The 25,880-nt window shown below is 32.3% G+C and overlaps 3 protein-coding genes across 8 annotated transcripts; 1 reads left to right on the top strand and 2 right to left on the bottom strand.

Moving 5' to 3' along the window:
- Window positions 1-1,171: 1,171 nt before the first annotated feature.
- Window positions 1,172-14,364, top strand: LOC126854659 (uncharacterized). 6 transcript variants are annotated; one of them, XM_050601593.1, is made up of 17 exons: window positions 1,172-1,314; window positions 2,779-3,004; window positions 4,703-4,828; window positions 5,445-5,633; window positions 5,720-5,944; window positions 6,142-6,246; window positions 6,402-7,629; window positions 8,193-8,301; window positions 8,408-9,781; window positions 9,877-10,119; window positions 10,204-10,544; window positions 10,647-10,905; window positions 11,027-11,253; window positions 11,603-11,844; window positions 11,957-11,971; window positions 12,420-12,930; window positions 13,038-14,364. In XM_050601593.1, exons 2-17 carry the CDS (start codon window positions 2,840-2,842, stop codon window positions 13,376-13,378), a joined length of 5,700 nt encoding a protein of 1,899 aa, XP_050457550.1. In that variant the 5' UTR covers window positions 1,172-1,314; window positions 2,779-2,839; the 3' UTR covers window positions 13,379-14,364. The 6 variants fall into 6 exon arrangements, with proteins under 6 accessions (XP_050457550.1, XP_050457552.1, XP_050457553.1 ...); XM_050601595.1 differs by having other exon boundaries at window positions 1,180-1,593; XM_050601596.1 differs by having other exon boundaries at window positions 1,180-1,593; window positions 2,757-3,004.
- Window positions 14,317-16,896, bottom strand: LOC126854662 (probable asparagine--tRNA ligase, mitochondrial). The gene is made up of 4 exons (XM_050601600.1): window positions 16,650-16,896; window positions 15,687-16,261; window positions 15,121-15,568; window positions 14,317-15,043 (listed from the first exon to the last, which is right to left on the bottom strand). Exons 1-4 carry the CDS (start codon window positions 16,776-16,778, stop codon window positions 14,783-14,785), a joined length of 1,413 nt encoding a protein of 470 aa, XP_050457557.1. The 5' UTR covers window positions 16,779-16,896; the 3' UTR covers window positions 14,317-14,782.
- Window positions 16,897-17,108: 212 nt separating this feature from the next.
- Window positions 17,109-25,102, bottom strand: LOC126854661 (uncharacterized). The gene is made up of 17 exons (XM_050601598.1): window positions 24,510-25,102; window positions 23,724-23,865; window positions 23,500-23,639; window positions 23,318-23,416; window positions 23,093-23,203; window positions 22,617-23,018; window positions 22,102-22,389; window positions 21,799-22,041; window positions 21,539-21,689; window positions 21,312-21,470; window positions 20,795-21,230; window positions 19,764-19,892; window positions 19,441-19,692; window positions 19,118-19,301; window positions 18,826-19,017; window positions 18,619-18,738; window positions 17,109-18,545 (listed from the first exon to the last, which is right to left on the bottom strand). Exons 1-17 carry the CDS (start codon window positions 24,666-24,668, stop codon window positions 18,378-18,380), a joined length of 3,375 nt encoding a protein of 1,124 aa, XP_050457555.1. The 5' UTR covers window positions 24,669-25,102; the 3' UTR covers window positions 17,109-18,377.
- Between the last annotated feature and the right edge of the window lie 778 nt (window positions 25,103-25,880).

The raw sequence follows: 25,880 nt of genomic DNA, 5'->3' as shown, positions 1-25,880 counted from the left end.
CAAAATTTGATTGTTTTCATATCAAATATGGAATATAACAATTACGATATTTTGCTATAATAGTAAAATTCTTTTTTTTATACTATAAAGATATATATTATAAACACCGGTGCAAATTTTTCACCTATTTTTCATTACATTCTCATTTTTATTTTCTGTATAAATCATTTGTCAAGATTTTGAAGTGAAAGCGAAACACCGTTGTTTCTAATAAAAAGCACAGAAGGATAAAGCCGCCCTTAGGAAATTCTAAAAGATTCATATATTTCAATACAAAAACATTTTCTTTTTTTATATATGCTATTAGAAAACTGAAAAATAATTGAAGGACTGATCCCAGGAATGTCCTTGGTGCGTTTTCCAATTTCAATAGAGATGCAAGTCATAATATAACTTTAAAAAAAAAGAATACACACCTCGATTTATGACCGTCCCTGTCTGAATGATAGGACCTTAGAAAAATATTGTCTATCTAGAATAGAGTTTAGTTAATGAATCCGTAGAAAGTTATTTACTAAAATTCATACATTTTCTTGCTCGTTCGTATATTAAATTGAGAAATATAAAAATTTTTCTTCTATTATATATGAAAGCATAGAATTCCTTTTTATCATAAAGTCATTTTGATATAACCCAAAAAAAAACGAATACCTTCGTTTTTCGACGCCGATTATTCGACGGTGATCAATTATTATATTGTACATTATATACGATTGATTATCCACATGTATAAATTTCAAAAAACGGCAGATTGATTATCCGTCAGATCGGATCAGATTGGATCAGATCGGATTGTAATAATGACAGTTGCCGTTTCTATGTACAGAGCTACTATTTGCAAATATGCATCCTGCATTGTCGCTCAGTCTTTAGGTGTTAGACGCAGCTCGTATCTCGTAGCGAACAGTAGAGAGAAAAAAGATACACTCTGAATGTGAACTAGTGCAGCGTGGAAGCAGTTCAGCTATAAAGAACAACCCAGTGGTGTGAATAGTGCAGTTAGTATCGTCCGTTCCTTAAGCGAACGCAGCGACATCAAAACGTTTCTATCGTGATCGGTGATTGGACGTTCTACGAGAGGCAATGACCACACGGCAACGGTATCCAATCGGAGGCGGCGTTACATCGTTGTGATTTTCTCTTAACGAATACAACAAAGGTATGTAGCTATGTACGGTAGCCATTTTACGCATGGAGATTTCGTTCGCGTAAGCAGTATAGTAATAGTTTACGCGCGTGATTTTTCGACGATACGTCGAAATACGGTGCGTGTTTCATCGTGCCGTGCCTGTGTTACACAATGCGCTGAAGAAGGTAATTATCGTCGTGGATCGGTTGGATGCCGACGTGCGTAAAATCGCGCGTGCGAAAATCGGACGGCGGCGATTTCGCGTGAAACGGATGGGAGAGGAGGAGCGGCATCGACAGTGAACGACGACTCCAGATGCGCACTGGACATCTTGCACGAGTGTCGTGGTGCTCGTTAATCAGGCGTAAATTACGCAACGTGTAATTCGAAACTTGCACCGAAAATTCCTCGTTTCTTCGGAAAAGTTCTTTTGCATCGCGGGAGAGAGCGAGAGCGACAAGAGAGTGAGTGAGTGAGTGAGAGAGAGGGAGACTGCGAGCGAAATCGATAAGTGTCTCTGCGTATGGATGTGTGCTCGCCGACCTTCGTTTAGAACTGCAGATAATATTACATAAACAGATCGTGTGTACGCTAATTTTCCTTCCATTCGTCGAGAGCGAAATCTTTCCTGACTTCAAGACGATTGGATCTCTGGTATTATCTTCTGAGAGAAGAGGTACTACATGTTATCGGAATCTCCTCACTTTCGTCCTAGATTTCGTTTCCGCGAGGCGAAAGTGCGCTTTTTTTCGGATGCGACGAGCGTAAAGTCTCTTATCATGTTTAGTATAATGTATATCATAGCACGCTTTTCGTTTCTCGAAAATATTTTCATTTCCCGTTAGTTCTTTTTTTGTGAGTCATCCTTTGAAAATTTGGATGTTTGCGACTGCGATATTCGGACAGATAACGCTTAGGTCCACATTCGACTAACTACCTGACACGTGTTATATGTATTTCTCATTTATTCGACATGCACCGAAAATGTGTTGAAACATTTCTGACCTCGTGTGTATAGTATCGTAAAGTAAGCATGTGAATGAATGTAGGACACATTCCGTTCATTACAATATGTTAAAATTTGTATCTGGTGCGTGTGTGATCTTGATTACATATAATTCGTTATCGAATGAATGCATTTGTAACGTCAGACGAGGTACATATCGCTACACTAACGTAACGCGCATTTCTGTTGAAATTCGGTGAAATAAAGATTTAATAAGAGTTTGTTAGAGAACGTGTTTTAAAATAAGTTTAAGTAATGAATGAATGATGTAATATTGAGTAATATGTACAGAATATAAAAATATGAAAAATTATCGAGTCTCAGGAATTGTTGGATGATTTTGTGTTCAGCGTATTTTACTATTAGTAATATATATTAACATATGACCCATAAAAATATAATATATAAATCAATTTTATAAGTTTAGATAATGTGTCAGATTTTGTTTTATTTTATATCTGATGGAACAAAGCTAATCTTTGGATAAAAATGAATTATATATTATTTTTAGAAAGAATCTTAATCTCATTTATATTTTACTGATAGATGAATTTGTTCACTATCTAATTTTTTTTTTAATTAAAAATGTGAACATCTTTGTATCATGTATAATACCAGTAGGCGTTTCTATTTTATGTTATAGTTTGAATGCCTACTCTTGGCTTGATCAAGATCTTACACTCGTTCATTAGCAGCCTATCAAAATGGCATCGACAAAATCCAAAGAAGTTGCGGATGAGTACATCTCGTCCCTGTCCGATCTTACAATCAACAGTAAGCCGCTTATCAACATGCTCACCATGTTGGCCGAAGATAATATTGAACATGCATCAGCAATAGTGCAAGCTGTTGAGACTCATCTACAAAAGGTTACTTATCTTTTATAATCTATATCTAAAAATATACTTTATTCAGAATTGAATTTTTATATATATATATGTATATATATATATATATATATATATATATATATATATATATATATATATACATATATATAAATATACACACATATATATAAATATATTTTTTATAGAACATTAATTTGCATATAAAATTGATGACCTTTCCTCTCAATATTATTACATTTTGTTTCTCTAATTGCAAAGTTTTTCTCTTTTTATAGATACAATGAAAAGTTCTATCTCTATCACATGTAGCATGGCATGCACAATAATTTTGTAATTTTATCTTTGTTACTATTTCCTTTTGCATTACACATTTTGTGAACTATTTATAAATGCGCAAACATTTTTTGCAAAAGATATATTATTAATGTGTGTACCTGCTGTTGGTAGTGTTTGAATATTCTAATAACTTATATCATATATATTAATTGTAGTTAACAATCACAATATCAGCAGGTATTTGTACACACACATGTGTGTGTGTGTGTGTATGTCTTTTATAATAATAAAAGATTAGCAAAAACTAGAAACAGCGCTATTGTATATATATATTTAAATATATATATTTAAATATAGGGCGTATATATATATATATATATATATATATATATATATATATATTTAAATGTTATATCAATATTTATAATAATGATATTATCTACTGTTATTAATAAATAAAATAATAGAGAGAAATAAAGTACTGTTTTAGATCTACCTTTTAATATTGCAATTATGTTAATATGAGAATATACATTCTGCACACATACATTTTATCTTCCATTCAATGAGATGTAAAATATGATTAGTTTTGATTGTACATATTTTATACACTTTAATAAAATGCATTTATATACTGCTAAATACTCAATATCATGATTATATAATGCCTGAGTAATATTACTAATGATGGATTTGCAGTACATGTGCTTTACATTATACTGTAACATTTCAATATTGCAAAGAACTTTTAATCATATTGTGCCTAAAAACTTTAAAATACCAAAAAAGTGACCCCTAATTTATTATTATTTTATAGAAAAATATTTCAATTAGATAATAAGTTATTACCTAACTTATAGATTGTGTGATTTATAAAGTATGTAATAATGGATTCTTCTTGATATATCACACATTTTTATATAAGATATAAGATATCCTGATATTATTGGATTTTTATTTAGCTGTTCTTTGATAAATTTGTAATGGACAGCTTCCTAATGGAAATTTGATAAGTGCCTTGTTAGGTGCATAATTTTTATTGCATTATTTTTATTTTTAGTATTAAATGTATTGATAATAAGGCCATAGCTTTTATATATATATATATATATATATATATATATATATATATATATATACACATACATACATACATGCACAAATAAAATATATTTGCAATTAATTAAAGAATAAGAGTTTACTATATATTACCTTTGTAACATTATCCTTTGAAAATGCAGTAAAAAGCTTTGCTTTTCTGTATTAAATATTTTCTATAATTAGGTCTCCTATTAAGCTGTTCCAAGGAAAGATTGACATTTTGTATTAAAAAAGGAATATGTCGCTGAAGAAAAATACAATAATTCGGGAATATCTGTTAAGATATATATAAAGATATATATAATTAGTGAATTAGCATATATTATTGTTTTATATTAGGTGAGAAGTGACATCAAGTTACCAGTACTCTATCTCATCGATTCGATTGTCAAGAACGTAAATGGAGACTATTTGAATCTCTTTACGCAAAATATAGTAAACACATTCTGTGGAGTATTTGAGAAGGTAAATATTTTTTTATACAATTCTCACGATAATTGATATAGAGTATTCTTCTTAAAATAATTGATGCAGAGTATATCTATATTGTATAATTATGCATTTTTTTTTTTTATTTTTTCTTTTTTTTAGTAATAAAATGCAATTGTTGACCGTGAATAACCCTTGAATTTTCTATGCGTGGAAAGCAAAACTAAACTCAACTGAGTTTCTAGTATCAGGAATATTTTATGGGATATATATAGTCTCCTAATGCTTTATATTTCACAATGACATAAGATAATTGTTTGATCAATATAACATCATTGACCTCACATCTTGTCTGAAAGGCTTCAGAAAAAGATACCATGTAGAAATTTGATAAATTAATTCTTCCTTGTAGAAATAACATTCAGACATTAATATCTTATTTTTACTTCACAAATCTTAGTCTTTACTACACAAATTTATGTTACAGAAAGATAAATATATATTAGAATTTTATAAAATTTACATGCCAAAATAATAGAAAATTGAAAATATTTTTGAATTTAAAAAAAAAATGGTTCCGTACATACTGTTCCATACATTGCAGTTTTTCTATTATAAAATAACATCGGCATCTTTATTTTTTTGTAAATAGGTCGATGAAAACACAAGAGCCAGCATGTGGAAGTTGCGACAAACGTGGAACGATGTATTTCCACCGAAGAAATTATTTTCATTAGATGTGCGGGTACAAAGTATCGATCCTGCATGGCCAATCACTGCCCCTCCTACTAATATTTCTTCAGGCTCCATACATGTTAATCCACGATTTTTTTCCACAATGGTAAATTTAATAAATATATAATAGATAGAACCATTTCATTATATTACAATTTACGTATTATATTATAATTAAACATATATTTTCAGCCTCAACAAACTACGACATCAATTGTCCCGCCTGTTAAATTGCCATCAGGAGAACCAGTAACGACAACAGAAGCAGCTATGCGAGAGCAGTTACTGAAAAAGCAACGAGAATTGTTAGAATTGCAGAAAAAGAAAATTGAGCTAGAACTATTGCAAGCTAAAGCGAGTTTAGAACAACAGCAGAGGCAACTTGACAAACAAGCTGGCAGCTTGAAGGCAGAAGTGGTAAATTATATAATCAACATATTAATATAGTAAAATAGTATAAAATAATATAAGTTGAGAATCTTTGATATGGTTCTTTTTTATATAATTTAATTTGTTACCTTTATCTTATACTTATTATCCTTATTATTACCTTTTAAGTGTGTGTGTATATATATATATATATGAACGGTGATTCGATATTTTTATTATAATAGGTTATACCCACTGCACATGTCCCCCCAACTACAGAGGCAGCAGCACAAGGAAAACCTGTAGCACCTGTAGTACCAAATCAAACACCGAAACAAGTAGCAAAACAAGTAAGTTAGATGTACACACACACACACACACACACACACAAATATATATATATATATATATATATATATATATATATATATATATATAAATGCAACAATTTTACATTTATTGGATATTATCTATTATGATTAATTATTAAATTATATTTGTTTAGTTCCCTGCAGCAGCTGCATCACTTTTAAAGAATGCAGGAGCAAACAGCGGTCCACGAATTGCACCAGCTAGTAGTATAGCAGTAGCGTCAGCTAAGCCAGTCTCACGAGATCCACGTTTGAAACCTACTCCTGCTGTTCAGGATGTGACAACAGTATCAACAATAGATCCACGACAACGACCGGGTACGATAAGTCCGAAAGAATCACGGAGTGAAGGTCAAACGCAGCCAGTCGCAAATACAATTGTAACTTCAAACCAATTAAAGCAGCAGTTACCTTCGAAACCGGCTGTAACTAGCACTGTCAACAAGCCTCCGGCGAGTCCCGCCGGTTCCGATAATCCGACGTTATTAAACGTTATTAATAACAATCATGCTGATACGAATCTGAACAATAGTAATAATAAAACTTTTAGTAGTAATATAAATAAAGATGCTGTCTCGCATCGAACAAGTCAAAAGAAAGACCCTCGATTGACTAGTAATAGTAGTGGTAACCTAAACAGCTCCAAAATCGGTCAAGGTTTATCGGTTTGCAATAATAGTTCGTCTTCAATATTGTCAGCGAGCAATCGAGGAAGTGGAGGTGGTGACTCCAACAAGTCGAAAGACTCGAAGAGCTCGAACTCGATACGCGGTTCTTCGTCTTCGACAACCGATAAATCTTCCACTTCCTCTAAATCCTCGCATAGGAAAGTAGGGAATAAGTCGCGATCTAAACAGCCGCAGATCTGTCCAAGTAAGATTCAGAAAGTCGACAGAGACTCTAGTCCAGTTAGGTCAAAATCTCGTGAGAAAGACAACGGAGACAGTTCACCGTCCTCACGTACCTCTCCACAATCCTCCTTCCAAGCCTCTAAAAACCGCAAGAAGAATATGAAATCCAGAAAACGTAGTCCAAGTCCCCCATATAGAATTCCCAGGCGTAACGATATAAAATCGAGTTCAAGTTTGAGCAGTTCTGGTGGTGTTACTGAGGAGGAGCAATCTGGTTCGTTGATAGTATCTCCTCCTCATCCACCAGCATTTAAAGAAATCAGGCCGAATGCTAGACAGAGAAATTATGTAAGACGAAATAAAGATGACAGTCTTAGTCCGGAACGTTCCCCAGCCAGTGCTGGAAATGCTCAAATCGCTGCTGAGCCAACATTGGAATCCTCTAGCAAAGATGAAGATCTCAGAGCATCGCTGTCTCTACCTGGCACTACTGTTTCCATATCCGAAAAGAGTGAGTCAACAAGAGTGTTTAATAAAATATACTTACATTTCTATATACATAACATATTGTAAGTGTGTAATACACTTTCATGAACATCCTCTTATCATCTGTCAATTTTGTCATTTTGTCAATTTTATCATGTTTCAATTTTGCATGCGAGCATATTATAAATTTTCACATATATGTTTTCTTTAGTTATTGCTAAGAATTCTGTCTTGAATATTTTCTTATAAAGGTGACTACAATGTTTGTCTCATCTCTGCAAGACTATAGCAGGTGATATCTTTAAAAAAAAGTATAATATTTTTAACTTATTTTTTTGCATCAAGTTTCTGTTCGTAATTATATAATTTTAATAATTTTGGTGAAAAATCTATTAATGCATTTTTTTATTTGGAGAATATTTTCTAAAAATCTAATTCTAAAGTGAAAAATCTAATTCTAAAATAAAAAAAGTAGGGGGACATATATTAAATAAGTTAATATTAAGGATATTAAAGGTAATATTTTAAGGTAATATTATATAACAAATTTGTCTCACACAAATTACTCTATCTTGAATTCTTTTCCAGAAGAGGATTTAGATTTACGAGTATTACCATCTGTTAACACTAGTAAGAGACGCAGCGAAGATATAGAATCATCTCCAGCTAAGAAAACTAAGGCTGAGAAGTTTGATGCGTATGTGCTATTATACTTGTATTATTGAGTGTGATGTTTGTTCTATAAATCTTGTGCATATAATAAATAATTCGTAAATTATATACACTCTCTTTCAACTTTACAGACTATTTGGTAATGAAGACGTAGATTTGCGTACACTGACCCATCCTAAAGCTGGTCGACCTCCGACACCTCCACCACCCGTAATTTCCGGAGAGGACGGGAAAGATAGCTGGGCGAAGTTGAAAACACCGCCAAAGAATGAGAGAGATAAGCAAGTTAACAATGCTGATGATAAACGCGAAAGAGATCGTAATAGGGACAGATTGGGTCGCCTCAGGCTTTATAATAAGCTTCCGGATGATCCTAAAGAGAGAAGAAGGACATTATCGAACGAAGAACAAGATGCTAGATTAGGACGTCGAGGCCGGGAAAATGATAAGCCTGAGAGAAACGACGATCGAAATATCGAAATTATAATGAAGCAAGCCGCTGAACAATTAAATCAAGGATTGATTACCAAAACACAATATAATACTTTAATACAAGAGGTGTTGCACATGAGCGAGGATCGAAAATTGCGAGCCGCACAGCGAAAAGAGAAAGAAGGTGGTACTGTAATATGGGAAAAAGGAATTAATATGGATATCGTGTCCGGTACCGGAGATCGTACTGCGACGTTCAGTCCGTCCAACGATAAGGAAGTGATACGGAACAAGGAGCATCCGATACCACGAAATCCTAATGGTCCGAGATGGCAGAATCAGCCGTGGCAACAACCGTGGGCACATCCACCGGGACCACCATATGGTGGACCACAGGGACATTTTAATTCGGACATAAGGCCGATCGGACCTTGGCAGAATCCGCGACATTTTGGACCGATGAGACCAGATTACCAGTATCATGGCGGCTTCAATCACAATATGGGACCTAATCCGCGATTAGGACCTGGTATGATGGGTGGTCCGATAGGTCCTAACGGTCCGATCATGTCGAATCTTTTGCCAAACGGTCCAATGGGACCGATGGGCCCCATGCCAAACTCTGCTATGGCGATGGGATGTCACCCCGCGATGATGATGAATAACGGGCCGATGACGAATCTCATGTCGAATCCAAATATACCACCTTTGGCATCTGGTAGAAATTTATCGCCGAATGCATCCGCCAAATACGACCTCGATGATAACGATCAAAGTTACGGCGGTACAACGGTGAAAAACTCGGGATCGCACAGTCGTGAATTGCCGCCACCGGATCCAAAATTGTTGGCTGAAATAGCGAGAGATACCATGAAATCCATAAACATTGACAATATCCCGCGTGAAATTCGATATTATGGACAGACAGGTGTAGTGTTTATGAATTGGGATGATCCGCGTGAGATTGGTTTCCAGGACGGCATAAGAAGAATATTGATCGATGACAAAGATACTATTACTTGCGCATTTAATGATCAGTATAAGGAATTTATGTACGAGGGAGAAATTCATAGGTATGTTATGTCCTAATTTTCGAGAATTAAATATAAACTATACTTTAAGTATTCCAACGACAAAGATAATAATATTGTAAATTTTGTCTTTTTAGAATCAAACTAGGTGCACCTACTCGTGAATTATACGTCGACGATCGTTGGTACGAGTGTTACTTTGGCGGTATGCCCATAACGATTGAACTCGGTGGTAAAACGGTTAGTATAAAATTGGAGGGTCCTCCTCCACAAGTCAAAATCGGTACCGTGAAGAGAACAGATCTCGTGGTAGCTAAAATTAATCTTATTATCAACGCCCGAAACATGGTGCCAGTATTTTTGGACGCGAAACCACAAATGTAAGTACAATTTTTCATAATGTACGCGAATTATTCGAGGAATTAAATAACAAATGTACTTATATAATTACGCATTACTTTTAGATTCGAAATTGAGGGAAAGCCTCATACACTGGAATTTACAGATGCGTTGCAAACGGTTCTTCTGAATGGACGACCGTTCAAAGTCGAATTTGGGGGATTACCTAAGCCTATTATTGTCAGAGATAAGAAGCATTTCATCAGGTTTTCAGTGCTACCCAGAGGCATCCGTGCTGGTCATGTTAAAATCACTGGAATGAAAGGTGAGAGTCCCATCGAGTCGCCACCAACGACGGCTCAAAAACCAAAAGTGGATGCTGCACCTACACCAAGCCAATTACCGGTGATAGAACACGAATCTACGTCACAAGATGGTTCAGATTTCATCTCGACTTCAAAACCAGGTAAAAAATTATTTTATCGCGTATTTTTTATATATATTCTTACTTTGTATTATTAATCCTTTCTATTTAATACTCACATTCATAATATTATCATTTTTTCAGACTTGCAATTAGATATATTGTCATCAGTGTTACCATCAGCAATGGCACCATCGTCCGGTTTATCCTATGAAGCCGAACCTGTAGAAAATCCGCCAGCACCAGCACCGACATTGCCATTGAACATGAACGAATTGTTCCAAAGATTGGTCGAAACTGGCATTGTTCCCAGTCTCATGGAACAAAAGAAACAGGAGGAAGAAGAAAAGAAAGAACCTGAAATTAGCCCCGTTTCCTTCGATAAACCAGAGACTCTTAAAATGTAAGATTTATCATATACATTATCATATCATATACATTATCATATTCGTCTTTTAGAGTACTATCTGTTTAGAATAAGATAAAATAAAATGTTGAATATTAAACACCTATTTTTTTTATAGCAAACAACCTGCTATCGCCGCAGCATTGTACAGCGGTATGCAATGCAGTTCCTGCGGTGCAAGATTTGCACCTGAATTGGCTACTCGATATAGTCATCATTTAGATTGGCATTTTAGACAAAATAGACGCGAACGAGACTCCGCAAGGAAAGCCCATTCTCGGCCATGGTATTATGATATTAGTGATTGGATACAGTTCGAAGAAATTGAAGATTTGGAGGACAGAGGTCTGTATCTTTTTTTCTTTGGTTGCGCGATATAAAGAGATAATTCTTCCGTTTTACAATTATAGTGTTTTTAGTGCTTTATTAAACAAATGATTTTAATCATTCATAAACACTTATGTCTAATTATTATGTTAAAATATTATTTCAAAGAGAAGAAGAGATATTTAAAGACATTAAATTGAACTTAATATCTAATTAATTGAATTATATGCAATGATATTTAACAAGAAGGTATTGGAGCGAACTAAGTCTTTAGAACTATGAAAAATCATGTGCTGAATCAAATCATTTTGACCCAATACTTCCTCATTTTAACTTATAGAGTGATTTTTCATTTTTTTTTCTTTAGTTCAAAGTTGGTTCGAGACTGAAAAACAGACGGCGGAAACGGAGGGTATAGCTACTGATGACACTCCTCAGGAAACATTGCAGCCCAGCGTACCGACTGGCAGCGACGAAGATTCACGATGCCAGGTATGCCACGATGCATTCGAACAGTTTTATAACGAGGAAAAGGAGGAGTGGCATTTGAGACCAGCACTTAATTATGAAAAAAAGAATTATCATCCACTTTGTCTGGAAGATTACAAGGTTAGTTTCTTTTTCTATTTTTCTGGATATGTAAGTTTAAATTTTGTCGACTGATACTTGATATTATATTTCATTAACGAAATTTCCGTTTGTTGCATTCTTACAAAAATAGGAAAAGAGTCTAGTGGTACGTGATTTATTAATTCATATTTATGGCACATTTGTTTCCGTTCATACACATTTGTTTATAATGTATATAAGAAGTTAATTTCATTTATCTTCTTATATATGTTATATACTGTTTTACTCTAAAATAAATAGATATGTGTGTGTATGAGCACAAGAACAATGCATCCAAAAAAAGAAATGACAATGAATATCTTTCATTGTCTTATATTTATAAATTGTCTTTGTTTACATTTCATTACGTAATTTTTCTCATTTATACTAACTCATTATAATGTAAATCATAATGAAGGTAAACTCAAACTTTCTATTATGCGATTGTTACAGAATGGATTAATCCTATTTTTATTGTCACTTTTGTGTTATTTTTATTGTCATCATTAAGTTAGTAAAATTATAATTGTATAATTATAATGATTTATAATTCTGATTTATTGTTAAAACTTTAGAGAGCATTGGAAAAAACTGCCTTGGCACTTGAGGAGGCAGTTTCGGAAATCGAGGAAAGTAAAATAGAATGTTCCGAAGAAACGCCCGGAGATGAATTTAAACAGGAGAAATCCAATGTAGAAATATCAAATAAGGAACTTGAAGTTATGGAAAATTCAGAACAAATAGAAGAGAGTCCCTTAGAGACTGCTACATTGGAAACTAAAGAAAAATCTGCTGACATAGAGAATTCTGAAATTACGCAAGACGAAATGGAAGAGCAAGAAAAGACGGAAGATGCCGAAGAGAATGTAGTTACAGCAGATACTGAGGTAAACGCGTCTACGATGAATGAAGTAGAGAAATCTCCGGACGAAGGTGTAATCACACCATTCGAAAATATTAAGATTAAAGAGGAGCCATTGGACGACATTGGTGAACAAGACAATAGCGAAATGTTTGCTTTCCTGGATAAGCTGGAGCACAAGATTAAAGAGGAACCTATGGATCCTGAACCCGAACCCGAATTAGGTATATATCTATATCTACCTTAAATTACTACAAAGAAATTTTCTACTACACACACACACACACACACATATACTCATACAAATTTTATAATATTTTATTCTCATTAGATCCCGAACAAATTGTGAATGAATCGGGTACTGTAGATACAACATACGCTGCAGTGAAAAGTTCCATTGATGGAAATGTAGAATTAGACTCAACACCAGCACTTGTACCAGCGGCTCCATCGCGGATTAAGATCAACATCACTAAACCATTAAACAGTAATAAAGAATCGGAAGAGAATAAAGAAAAAGAAAAAACAGCGGTCGAGACGCCTGTAGAGGAAAACGCGGAACAACCGTTAGTACCAGCTTCTATTAAACCCAGTTTACAAGGTAGGAAGCTATCGAATTTACCTCCCGTGGAGAAAGGGCAGGAGTTATCGGGACTCTGCTCTATTATGTAAATAATATGTGTACAAAACTTCATCAAGTAAGTTTCTATGAATTCAAATGATACAAGTGTATAAAGTGCTAGATTTACATTTAGATTATAAGATGTATTTCTAAGCTTATTTATACCTTGTACATCATAATTTTGTGCAACTTGTACGACATGATAACATCATCCTTATACAATTTTTTTCACTCTTTTGTTTAATACACTGATATTTTATCTTTGTAAGATTTTTTGTAATATCTTATAAAGACAAAATAGCAGCAAATTAAACATTATACCGATATCTTGGTATTTCTGTGTAAGGTTCTGTCTAAATTTATTGATAAATTGATCTTCTAAACAAATATAAATTAATTTGACAAATTAATTTAAATTTATTATATAGATTTTATGCACGATTTACTTAGAAATACAATAAGATTCTTTACTTTTATATTAATACCGGAATAAAGTTACGTCGTACAAGTTAAAAATGTATAAAATGCGTGCAAGTACGTGTGAGTGTATCTTAAGTATTAACATTTTGATGAATGCAAAAAGAAAAAGTGCAGAACTGTATATATTTTATGTAATTTAGAAAGATATAGTAGAGCATTCCCGCGCGAGTGAGTATTTTTAAGTGAAATCGTGTTTTGTGATGAGAAAAATTATTGCAAATTTGATAATTTATGCTCACTGAAAACTTCAAGTACTATTTATACTTGTGTAAAAGTTTGATAATGATTTGCATCCTGGAAATTTCAAGCACAATTATACTTGTACGAAACACGACAAAACCCTTAAGAACGAAAACACCCAATAAGTTCGTTAAACGAAATAACGATTGCCTGATTCATTTTAAGATGTACAAATAATGTGATATATGAGTTGTAAAATATACACATAAATCACCAACGGAAAAACAATGACGACGATACTGGATAAGGAAAATGACTACTATTACTCTATTAGAAAACATTATTTTGTTGTATAAAAGAAGACTTATTTACTACAGGTTTGACTTCCTTTTTAATTAACCTTTCTACAATATCCTTTATGATACTTATGATTTCAAAACTATATTTAAGGCCTGAATTTGAATTCGTAAGACACTTGAACACAATAAAGATATTAATAAAAAGTTAATTTTTTGTTGTTATAATGTCTTCATACTCAATAAACTATGCATTCAAGATTAAATGGTTGTTATTGATTGTAATTTTACCCTTCAAGATTCTGTTTAGAAAATATAAGAGAAAATCTGATTATCTTAACTACATTCATTTTAAATAATTATTTTAATAATTTTTAGAAACATGCGACATTATTTTTCCATTCAAAAAATTGCTTAAATGTGTTGTATTAATATACAGCCACATTTGTTTTCAATAGGGATAAATAAAATAAAATACAACAGCCCTGAAATCTTTATTCATAAACTGCAATTGTGCGGCCATCTGGGAAAAGGCACAGTATCCTTGATATTATTAATTCCCAAAACACATTGCAAAAATCTTTCATATCCCATTCCGAAACCACCTGTTGGCACATTCCCATATTTACGTAATTCTAAATACCATGAAAGATTTCCCATAGGAGGTAGTTTTAACTTTAATTTCTTATAATCATCCTCACGTATACTGCCTCCTATCATTTCACCAACATCCGGTACTAACAGGTCCAGTGCTGCTACCTTTTATAAGAAAAATCATATAAAATAAATATATGTTTCTTGTGAAAGTTGCACATTATTTGTTCTTATTAGCTCACCTTAGATGAATCATCAGTACATTCTTTCATGTAAAATGATTTAATGTCTTTTGGCCAGTTTATGATAAATATTGGTACTCCATCATTATATTTTACTAAAAATAATTCGTGTTCTTTTGAAAACGCCTCTCCATATTTAATGGGTCGTTGCAACTTATTCGCGTGATTATTTAATACATTAAATGCCTCTTCATATGTTAAACATCCAAATGTTTTATTCACCCACCGCAATTCAGGGGCACCAATTGAATACAAATCTGAAGCTCCCTTTTCAACTATCCGTTTAGTAACTTCTTTTACTAAAAGCTCAACTTCCTTTATCAATTCTTCAATATGCGTAATAAAAGCTATCTCTCCTTCTAGCATATAAAATTCTGACAAATGTAATCTCGATTTAGAATTTTCTGCTCTAAACGTGGGTCCAAAAGTGTACACTTTCGTAAGAGCTCTGAAAAAGTTTTAATAGCACATTAGTATTCTATACTTTATTATAACTATAATTTATCACAACTATACAAAGACATAATATTGATATATATGATATATATCAGAAGAAATTTAATCACCTAGCTACAACTTCTAAATGCAACTGTCCGGAAACAGTAAGAAAAGCAGTTGTATTAAAATAAATCTCATCTTCTGATTGATTTTCCTTTTTCATATCTTTCAAAATCTCTTTTGAATGCGGTCTAACAATAAACACTTCACCCGCACCTTCGCAATCATTGGATGTCAGAATTGGTGTGTGTACACTTATAAACCCTCTATCTCTTAAATGATCATTAATCACCACAGTGGCAAGATCACGCAATCTCAATAAACTAGAGAAGCTGCGTGTTCTTGGTCTCAAATGTAAATACTGTCTTACATAGTCTTGATCATATTTCTTTCTCGGTGCGAAAGGATATTCATCTTCTGCGACATCACATGTACCGATTACGTGAACATTAGTCGCACGTAATTCAGTTTTACCATTGGGAGCTATGCCTAATTCTCCTTCCGCGCTGATACTACATCCGTAACGTACATTATCGTGTTTAATAGTCTTTGGTATAACAACTTGTAACATTTCACAACTTGATCCATCGGAAATGTCAACAAAGATGTTATCCTTCATCTTTCGGAGTGCGCGTACCCATCCCTAAGTATAGAGATCAATACATATTTGTGTATAGATTTGTAGATAGCCTAATCTAGGCTAATCTACAGCCTAATCTACTGTAAATAACATTATAAGCGTGATAATAAAAAAGAAAAACAACATTTGAAAGCAACCATTGCTGTCAATCCTTAGTTTAAAATATTTTGTTAACTAGCAATATGTATCTGTCAAATCTCTGTAAATATATATGTCAGATTTTTCTTTTTATAAATATTGATTAGGATATGTAACCTGAAATAACAGGGATGTTCAAACAACGTCAAAGATGTTTGAAAGATATAAAATTGTAATCTTTCGAATATTCTTTTGACGTCCTTTGGACGTTTCGTTAGCGATGTGAAAAGTCGCATATTAGAGCACATCTAACCTGTACTTTTGTACGATTTCCAACCTCCTCTTTCGACGTTATGTCTGAAATTGTCGAGCATTTATGTACACCGCACTTAATGATGTCTGTATTAAAGCGGTACAGCCTGCTGACAAATTTCGAAAACATTTCCTGGATCACTTCTAATAATTCGATTCCAAAAAAATGCTTATACTTGCACAAGGATTCAAAATGGAGTCGTACATCATCCGGGATTAGATTAGAAGCGCGAGTAGAGCAAGAGAAGCAAATGATGCATTTTTATGGTAAAACACGTGGCTGCATTTGATTCCAGATTTCATCCAATAATCTTACCATAGTTTATTATAATTCGAGAACTTTATTGCCTACGCCCTGGCGAGGGTTCAAGTCGAGCTTTTTTTATATTTCTATAAAAAAATTAAACATATCTCAAACATAGCATTATAAAAGGCAAGTGTAAAAAAAAAACGATCTTACGATAATTATTAATTTGCCAGAATATTAATCCTCCAATCTGCAATCGTGGTATGTATGTATATGTGTAAAAGATGGGCAAAAGATCAAGCGATCAAGCCTAAAAGTTGACTAGATTCTCTCTCTCTCTCTCTTTCTCTGTCTCTGTTCAATCTAAGAAAATTGCGCAATATATTGCGATGCCAGTGCCGACTATAAGAGAAACAGAAATTATTTTTATTTTTTACTTATACTTACAATTTTTATCGATAATAATGAAATTAAAATATATTGTCGTTAATATAAAATGAGAGATCCGCTATTGATAAAAATTATTATATTTAAATATATAGGAAAAATTTTATTTTTCAAACATTTGCGGTTTTTATCATTATCACTATATGTTCCAATTAAATTCATTTTCTTTGTGTATATCCATTGTATAATGATATTTTGAAAATCAATTTACATCAAGCAAGATTGCAAGGCATAATCTATAATAACTTTATGTTAATGTTAACTATTAAAAAAAATTTCCAATATATTTTATTTTAAAATTTAATTCAATTATCATATATTATTAAAGCTTTTTTTTTACACACGCTTTATATATTTCTGACATATAATGTTTTTTTATTTTATTTTTGCAATCAAAGATATGGTTCTTCCACCAAGTTCTTCCTGAAAAAATTTTAATTGCCTTGTCTGTAAATTTAGGCTTCTAATTTCTTTCATCTTCCAATATTTTTTCTTGATTCAAATAGATACAATGCAATTATGTTTACAGTGTCATTGTGTATTTATATATATATGTAAAACACATTCAATATGTATACACATACATAATGACACTGTAATTATAATTGCATATTGTATCTACAAAATTCAAATTTTTGTAAATTTCACAAAATTAAATTTGTCAAAATGTAATACAATATAAAATACAACATAAATTATATTTAGTTTGTATAGTGTGGCAATGTTTTTTCATCTTTTAAATTGAATCTACTTGAATTGGTTATATTTTTATTTCACTGGTTATATGCCTTAAAAGATTTATTAGTTGTCAGGCGTTTTTTAATTTATGATATATTGATAAAATTTTTAATTTTTAATAACCATTATGCTATTTTACCAAATTCAGTTATTTATTAGTTGAGTTTTTTGATATTGGAAGAAGAAATAGTAAACAAACATCTTATTAATGATCAAGATACATTTCTTTTATATGCTTTTTTCTATTGCACTGAAAAAAAATAATTTTAAATAATTATATTATGCAAATATATCAAATTAATTATGTAATCTAGTAAGAAATGTATCAAGTTCAGTATCCTCTGCTCTTTCATCTTCGGTTTTAGCAGCAAGACTTTCAAAATCAGGGCTAACTGCTTCTGCACCAATCGAATAAGATGCTGCTTCTTCTTGCATTTTTTCATTATTTGTATCGCCAGTAGGAAACTGAAACATGTTTAATATTGATTTATATTATCTATTTAATTTTGAAAAATTTAAGAAAGAAAAAATGTAGTACCTTTTGATTCCCTGAAGATTCAGGCCTCGATTGATCAGCCTCTGCCAAATCCTCATTATAACCAGGCTTAGCATTAGAAGTGGAAGGGAGAGTATTTGCACAGTCGAGTGAGAATGTTCCCTAATAATGTTAGATTATAATTTAGATAGGAATTTTTTATATATATCATGTAATAGAATATTGTACTTATTTTATATTTATTTTTACCGATATTTCCAAATGGTCTAGTAATGGTATTTGAGATGAAGCTGGAGAAGACGCAGTGTCTACATGAGATGTTACAACCAATTCAGTCATAGACGATTGATTTTCCAAACCAAAGCCCAAAATTGCACCGACATCTGAGTCTTCGTCGCTGGACTGACAACTTTCACTTGGAGTTAAGTCAGGTGCCTCATTCTACATAAAATTATCATTAATAGCTACACAATTCAATATTATTGCAAAATAATTTGTATAAATGCACATACATTATAATAAGTGTAGATTATATACTAACCAATGGATTATTTAATGTTTGAGTATTCTGCAAAGTAGTGATTTTAGCAAGTGATCTTAGCAAGTGAGATCGCAGTTTATGGTCCTCGCTGATAGTCTTAATTTCTCTCAAAATAATGATTAGAAAATCGGGTCGTCTTTTATTCACTGCAATGAGCGAACTAATTGCCTCTTTCATCTCTGAACTGTTCATAATAAATTGCTCAAACTTAATATATATTTTTTTGTAATGATAAAAATAATTATATATATTCTATTAATTTTTTTTATTAATATATGTATCTTAATTATTTTGTGATAATAAATCTTGAGAAGAATTCAAACCTAAGATTGTTAAAGATGTTATCGTCGTTCGTTGCAGATGTTAATCGAAAAGAACCATGAGTTTCTTCCCAAAGATTATCAACCTGTTGAGACATTTCGTTTGTTATGATATTATTACGATTAGTAGCATTTTCTCTGTCTTGTTGTTGTAGATGCGACGGTAGTTGTAAGTTTAAAGAATATTGTACTTCTGCACCAATTAATGGTAAAGGTAAATTATCAGCTCCTTGTTCTCTATACCATTTATCTTTCCTTAAAAAAAAAAAAAAAATTATATAAAGAACGTATATTAATATCGATCTAATAATCTTTATATGCCATACATCAGTGAACTGTTGATGCTATTTTCGTTTGTGTTAGTCGTGTTTGCAGAACATGTCGAATTTGCTGTAACTACTGGAGAGTCAATCATTGTCTTTACGTTTCCTGAGAGCAGATTTTGCCGAGAATAACTGAAAAAAAAGATATAGTTTAAAAAAGGTAATTTATATTTATAATTTTATGTAAAAAATTAAATATCAAAATTTATATTTAAAAAATTTAAATTAATACATAAAACAAGTTGTCTGTTACAAAAAAACAAAACTTTAAATTAGAATGACAGAACAGAATGTTGTGTTGCAAACGTAAATAAATCACAATAAGATCTCTATGTTAAGACAATTATTGTCACACTGCATGCACATTAATGTCAGTTATCAAAAAACTTAGATTGATGATATTCTATCTAAGCATGAAAATTTTCTTTACGTACCTATATATTACCTACCAACAAATATTTTCCTTATTTTTTTGTTTGTATTAACCACATAGGATTATTTAACTGAATTATGATATAGGCTATACGTGCTTAAATATCTTAGTATTAAACAAGGGTAATGATAATTGAAAAATATAAGACAGAAAATGGACAAGACGGAGATTGTGATGTTTATTATTAAATGTAATACATTAGACTTACAGAAAAATAGAAAACAAAAACGCGCAATGAATCTGATCAAACTATTTCAAAATATTATGGAATATGATAAATATGAAGTAATATAGTACAAATTTCTGGCATAAAATTATTTCAATAAATAATCGTTATCGAATTCTACTGATTATTATTGCACTTTAATTAATTTCATAATTTATCTTTCTTTTTTATGGCAATCAAAATCAAATAGTAATGAGTAGAGATTTTTAGAGAAAAAAAACTTTTTTTATATTTGAGTAAATAAAAATTTAATTATGAAAGTAAGAGTAAATACGCAATAAAATATAATTTTTACAAGTCTACATTACACTTTTATAATATATCAGAAAAACGAGGCATATACTCGTGTATCGACTTGTAAACCAATTTTTTTACCTTCGAAAATTGTCCCAGTAGTTGTTTGCTCTATTACCAGGAGGTACTTGATTGTTCAACTGTTGCTGCTGTTGTTGCTGTGAGTTAGAAGTAACTATCGGAGTATGCGATAATGTTGTTGAAGAATTAGGTAGTGACACAAGATTTGGTAAAGACGAACTAGGAGGCAAAGTTGCGTCCAATGTATCGCCGAGATTGTGAACGCTGCGGCTCAGGTTGGAGTATTCCTCCTGACTTTCGGCATTATTGACGCGTTGCGGTACTTCATTTTGCGATCTCATTTGTAATTGCAATTGAGAAATAGCGGCGCGAATGGATTGTAACTCGCGTTGCTGCGCCCACAGAAGCTGACAACACTGTTGTACTGTTGTACCCATCATTTGCATTTGTTGAGCTTGCGAACCTAATAATAATTGCCGATAATATTCGACCGAAGCTATAAAAAAAAACATATCTCAATATTTCTTTCTTTAATTTTTTAAAGTTTTGAAATATTATCTTGAATTTGATACTTTACCATGTTGTCCTTGATTTACGATGGACGCAGGTGGTACAGGACAAGCTGACCAATTATTAAATCCACCATTCTCAATAGCAGTGATTTGTGGACCAATATCCAATAAATTCTCTGATGTAGATATGCCATCCACACTGTGCTCATTAGAACCTCCTGCACCTATACAAAACATACATGATAAAAATATATTTTTGAATATTATTATAGTAAATAATAACAATATTTACCTGCGGCAGTAGAAGGTGGCCAGATATTTGCAGGTGTGCTGGTATGACTAGCCTGCGAACCTGAGCTTTTTTGACTATTGTGATCTGATAATTGGACATCTCGATTCGGATTGGATGGCTGAGTTTGCAGATTGGATGGCTGAGTTTGTTCCTATTTTTTTTTAAGGAGTTGACGATATATAATTATGATAATGATAATGTATAATTGCAATTATGTAAAAAAAAAAAAAAAAAATGTTTGAAAAACATAAAATTTAGACCTTTTTTATAAAATCTTCTAGTTGACGTCTTTTAGTTTGCATGGGTTGAGTCTCTGTACTAACATTATTACTCTGTTTCTTTTCACTTGCATTTAGAGGTATAAGCGCTGGAGGCGGACTCGAAGATGAAAAGGAGGATGAAGAAGCAGGATGAGTAATACCGGATAATTGCTTTAAACGTTGTAATTCAGCTCGCGTGGATTGAAGCAAAGCCGATTGTTCCTTAAGTTCTCGTGTTACGTTCTAAAAAAATGTTGCAATTTACACATTATGTTAAAAAATTCTATAATTGCTGTTTATTACCTGTATATCTTCAATTGTAGGTATGGAATTTCGAATTTTTCCATGACCGACGTCGTCGCTATCACTTCGACATTCAAATGAAATGTTCGCCACCTCTTCGGTAATCCCAATGTCTGCTGTACCTTCACAGTTTACATCAATATCTTGTTCAAGTTCGGAAGTAGAATCCATAGAATCGCGGATTCTTGTGCCGTCTTCCATTAGAGCTTTTATATGTGCGAGCTGTGCTTTCATTGCCTCTAATTCCGCAGCTTTATCTTTAATTGTGTTTCTTGAGCCTTCAGAAAGCTGGACAATAAATATAATAATATGAATAATAATTAAATGCAAACTTACTTGTAAAATATAAATATATATGTCGCAAATATAAAATTGGTACAATATCTTAGCAAGCCAGGAAAATATTGTGGTTTAATATAATGTTTAAACATTTTCAAATATTCAATGAATATACAGAATTATTAAATATGAAATTCTGTCAAGTTATTTGTTTAAAATGAAAAATAAAAACTAACACAACTGGCTCTATCAGATGACTCTATGGCTTGTAATTCTGCTACAAGATGATCCATATGTTTCTTTTTTGTTTGAAGTTGCGCTAATTTCCCTCTTAGCGCTGCCGTTTCCGATTCAAGTTGTTCGACATTAATCGGATCTGGCAGACACGCACGGTTGCCTTCCCATGCAGCTGAATTGGATGTATTCTCTTGTTCATTCTCTTGTTGTAGAAGTATTTGTTGTGCTTGACGTGCCTCATTCAATCTTTCTCTGACACGTATTTGCATGCCCATCAAGTTAGCTTGTTGCTCTTGCAATTGTGCAAGTTTATTCTGATATTCTTCCATATTTCTTCGTAATCGCATTTCTCTATTAGCGTCGCCGCCTTCATCTACGTCTTCTCTTCCGTTTTCGCCATTCTATGCAAATAAAATATTCAATTTAAAAAAATCAAAGTTTGTCACCAATATTTCGATAATCATTAAATATTAACCTCATCAGAAACTCCATGATTATATTGCTCCAATAATTTGGATAGCTTTGTCTCGCTATCTTGAAGATCCTCCACCATTCTATTTAACTTTTCTTTCTGGACTTGTGCACGCTATAAAATATTTTTATAATTATAATGTTGGAAAATAATTTAAGCAAAATTCTATAACATAAAATATTAAAAATATCATACACACACAATATTATTATTACATGTAATACTTACAAGATCGGAGGATTGACTAAGAGATTCCATCATTGTTGCAGTGATTCTAATATAGTCCCTGATCTGATTTAACCGGCTCTCTACTTGGTTTCTATCAGGCTTTAAGAAATATAATGATAAGATCAAAATTATAATAATCATCATTTGCAAAAGAGATATTAAAATATAATTAAGCATAGTACCATCTTATTAACATTGGAAGGCTTAGTTTCTTGTGGTAATTGTGGAGATTGAGTTCTAGGTTCAATAGGCGGTACCATTTTTAGCCAAGGTATGTACTCTTCCGCACTATAATTGCACTGACTTGCTGAGCTATGTGATGCTTTGATAATGAATGAAATTACAGATATTGTTTATTGTTATAAAAGAAATGAATAGATAGATTTAAATATATGCATATATTCACCAAAATCAGATAACTCTTGGTATGTGGTAAAATATGAAGAAGGCAATAGAGAGGAAGCTGATCTCGTGTTGCTGTTCTTTGCTGTTCTTGATACTCCTGATTCACGTTCACGCTCACTCACTGCTTGCCAACTCAATTGAATCTAACAGAAATTTTTTTTTTACATAGATAAAATATTTATGTTAACTCAAAAATAAAGTTAAATTAAGTAAAGTGATTAGAACAATGCCCGCACATCTACTGGTTACCAATGTGGATTCACTTTTGTGAGTATTCTTAGAGCAAGAAACACCCCACTACTCTAAAGTCTATTAATAGACAGAATTCGATACTACTAGAAGCAGCTTAATGGCATATCTCTCTCATAAAGTTTCAGACATCTTGTGTGGCTAAATATTTTTTAAATCTTAAATTGATTTCTGTTTTAATCTCTATGCGCACATTATATTGTACAATTATTTCTTTATATGATTCTATAACACAATTACTTGTAAACCTTTTTATACAAAATATAAAAAGAAAATAAGTTGTAGAATAATAATTACAAATAATAATTTAAAAATAATTTATAATAATTCTAAAAATAATAAAGTTAATAATAATAATCTCTTTACTTTGTGACAAAAATAATTATTTAAAGACAGTCAAATATATAATGACAAGAGATGTATTGCATGTTTTATCTTAGTAATTATATACGTACATACATCTCCTGATAATAAAATAAGAAAAAAAAAGAAAAAGAAAGAGTAATAAAAGTTATAATTTCTCTTTTGGCAAATTTACCAAATTGTTTAAATGCTGTGGGTGACCGTGACAAGCCGAGCGATTTGTGAGCCGCTGATTAACGGCGGACTGCTCTCGGTTTCTATCATTCCTTCGATTGCTTTTCGGCATAGTGCCCGTGTTGCGAGGACCACCACCGCCGTTAACACCGGGAGACATCGCCGTACTCTTCTCTTTCGTTAACGAATGCAAAACTGCGCACTATTGGATTCCGCGATTCACTCGACACGCTAACCCTCACCGCAATGATCGCGTTAAACGATTTTCTTGTCACTTTTAGTTTTATTTAGCTGGAAAATACGCGAGAAAGAAGACGCGAACGACAGAAAAATCTTATATTCCCGATAAAATCAAAACAAGACGACGAAACTGCGTGTCCGCGATTCTTATAGCAGTGTTATGTCTCGACGATGCAAAATCGCATCCGGCTGGTTTTACGTCAAAATATTTGGCAAACACGATTGAAAGATTACTATAAATAAGACAGGCCATTGACGTATTTCACCGCAATGATTGCAACGATGTATATCAATCATAAGTTTACTTTGACAGCTATCAAACTGGCTTCAACGTTCCATACGTAATATCGCGGCCATTTTTAAATACTGTTCAATTTCTGCTTGCATATTACATATGTCATACATATATATATGTACATATATATGTACATATATATGTACGGATTCATTATCGTGTTATGTTTTAAATGACAATAGTAAATAAATTAAATGACGTCATATATGATTGAAAATATATAATAATTTTTCGGTATTATTATATACTATTTATAATTCGTAGTCTATATCAGAAAACACATAATTTCTTAAAGTGATAAAATTTCTAATTGTGATTTTTGACTCTGTCAAAAATGTGTTATATTTTTGAATAGAATTATTCTTCAATTATTTTTCATTATTTTTCTTAGTATTTTAGCATTTGATATCTGAAAAAAACTAGTCTAGAAATTAAAATTTTATATTAAATAATACACGGGGGGATTTTACCCAGAATATATTTCATTCTAAAATTTTTGATGGCTGCAACTTCGCGTTGTGATACGGTCCGGGGCCCGGATCCCCGGATCGCTCTCCATGGTTGTATTCGAAAAATCTTTTTCAAAAATTCATAAAATAAAATTAATGTTTGATTGACCAATCAGGATAAAAGATTCTCTTATTGGTCCTGATTGGTCGCTCAAACATTAATTTATTTCGACGATAGATTTTCGAACACAATCCTCAACCAGCCGATTTCTGCTGCCACCTGGTGAACGCGAGTTCAGTGTCGGCCGATGGCGCGGCGCGATCTCGGACGGCCGTGTTTCCCGCCTATGGCTCCGAAGAGAGTTAATAATAAATATCCGCGTAACAT

Source organism: Cataglyphis hispanica, chromosome 14 (genome assembly GCF_021464435.1).
Source record: "Cataglyphis hispanica isolate Lineage 1 chromosome 14, ULB_Chis1_1.0, whole genome shotgun sequence".
Lineage (NCBI taxonomy): Eukaryota > Metazoa > Arthropoda > Insecta > Hymenoptera > Formicidae > Cataglyphis > Cataglyphis hispanica.
Note: the sequence above shows the minus strand (reverse complement) of the source record. Positions and strands in the feature narration are given on the sequence as shown.

Coding starts and splice junctions, on each gene's coding strand:
- LOC126854659 (XM_050601593.1), top strand. CDS start 2,840: ATGGCATCGACAAAATCCAAAGAAGTTGCGGATGAGTACATCTCGTCC. Junction 10,545..10,646: donor CATCTCGACTTCAAAACCAG/GTAAAAAATTAT, acceptor TCATTTTTTCAG/ACTTGCAATTAGATATATTG. Junction 12,931..13,037: donor TGAACCCGAACCCGAATTAG/GTATATATCTAT, acceptor TATTCTCATTAG/ATCCCGAACAAATTGTGAAT.
- LOC126854661 (XM_050601598.1), bottom strand. CDS start 24,668: ATGTCTCCCGGTGTTAACGGCGGTGGTGGTCCTCGCAACACGGGCACT. Junction 23,866..24,509: donor CACAGCATTTAAACAATTTG/GTAAATTTGCCA, acceptor AATTTCTGTTAG/ATTCAATTGAGTTGGCAAGC. Junction 22,390..22,616: donor CATCTGATAGAGCCAGTTGT/GTTAGTTTTTAT, acceptor TTTATTGTCCAG/CTTTCTGAAGGCTCAAGAAA.
- LOC126854662 (XM_050601600.1), bottom strand. CDS start 16,778: ATGTTTTCGAAATTTGTCAGCAGGCTGTACCGCTTTAATACAGACATC. Junction 15,569..15,686: donor CATTTAGAAGTTGTAGCTAG/GTGATTAAATTT, acceptor AAACTTTTTCAG/AGCTCTTACGAAAGTGTACA. Junction 15,044..15,120: donor GTACTGATGATTCATCTAAG/GTGAGCTAATAA, acceptor TTCTTATAAAAG/GTAGCAGCACTGGACCTGTT.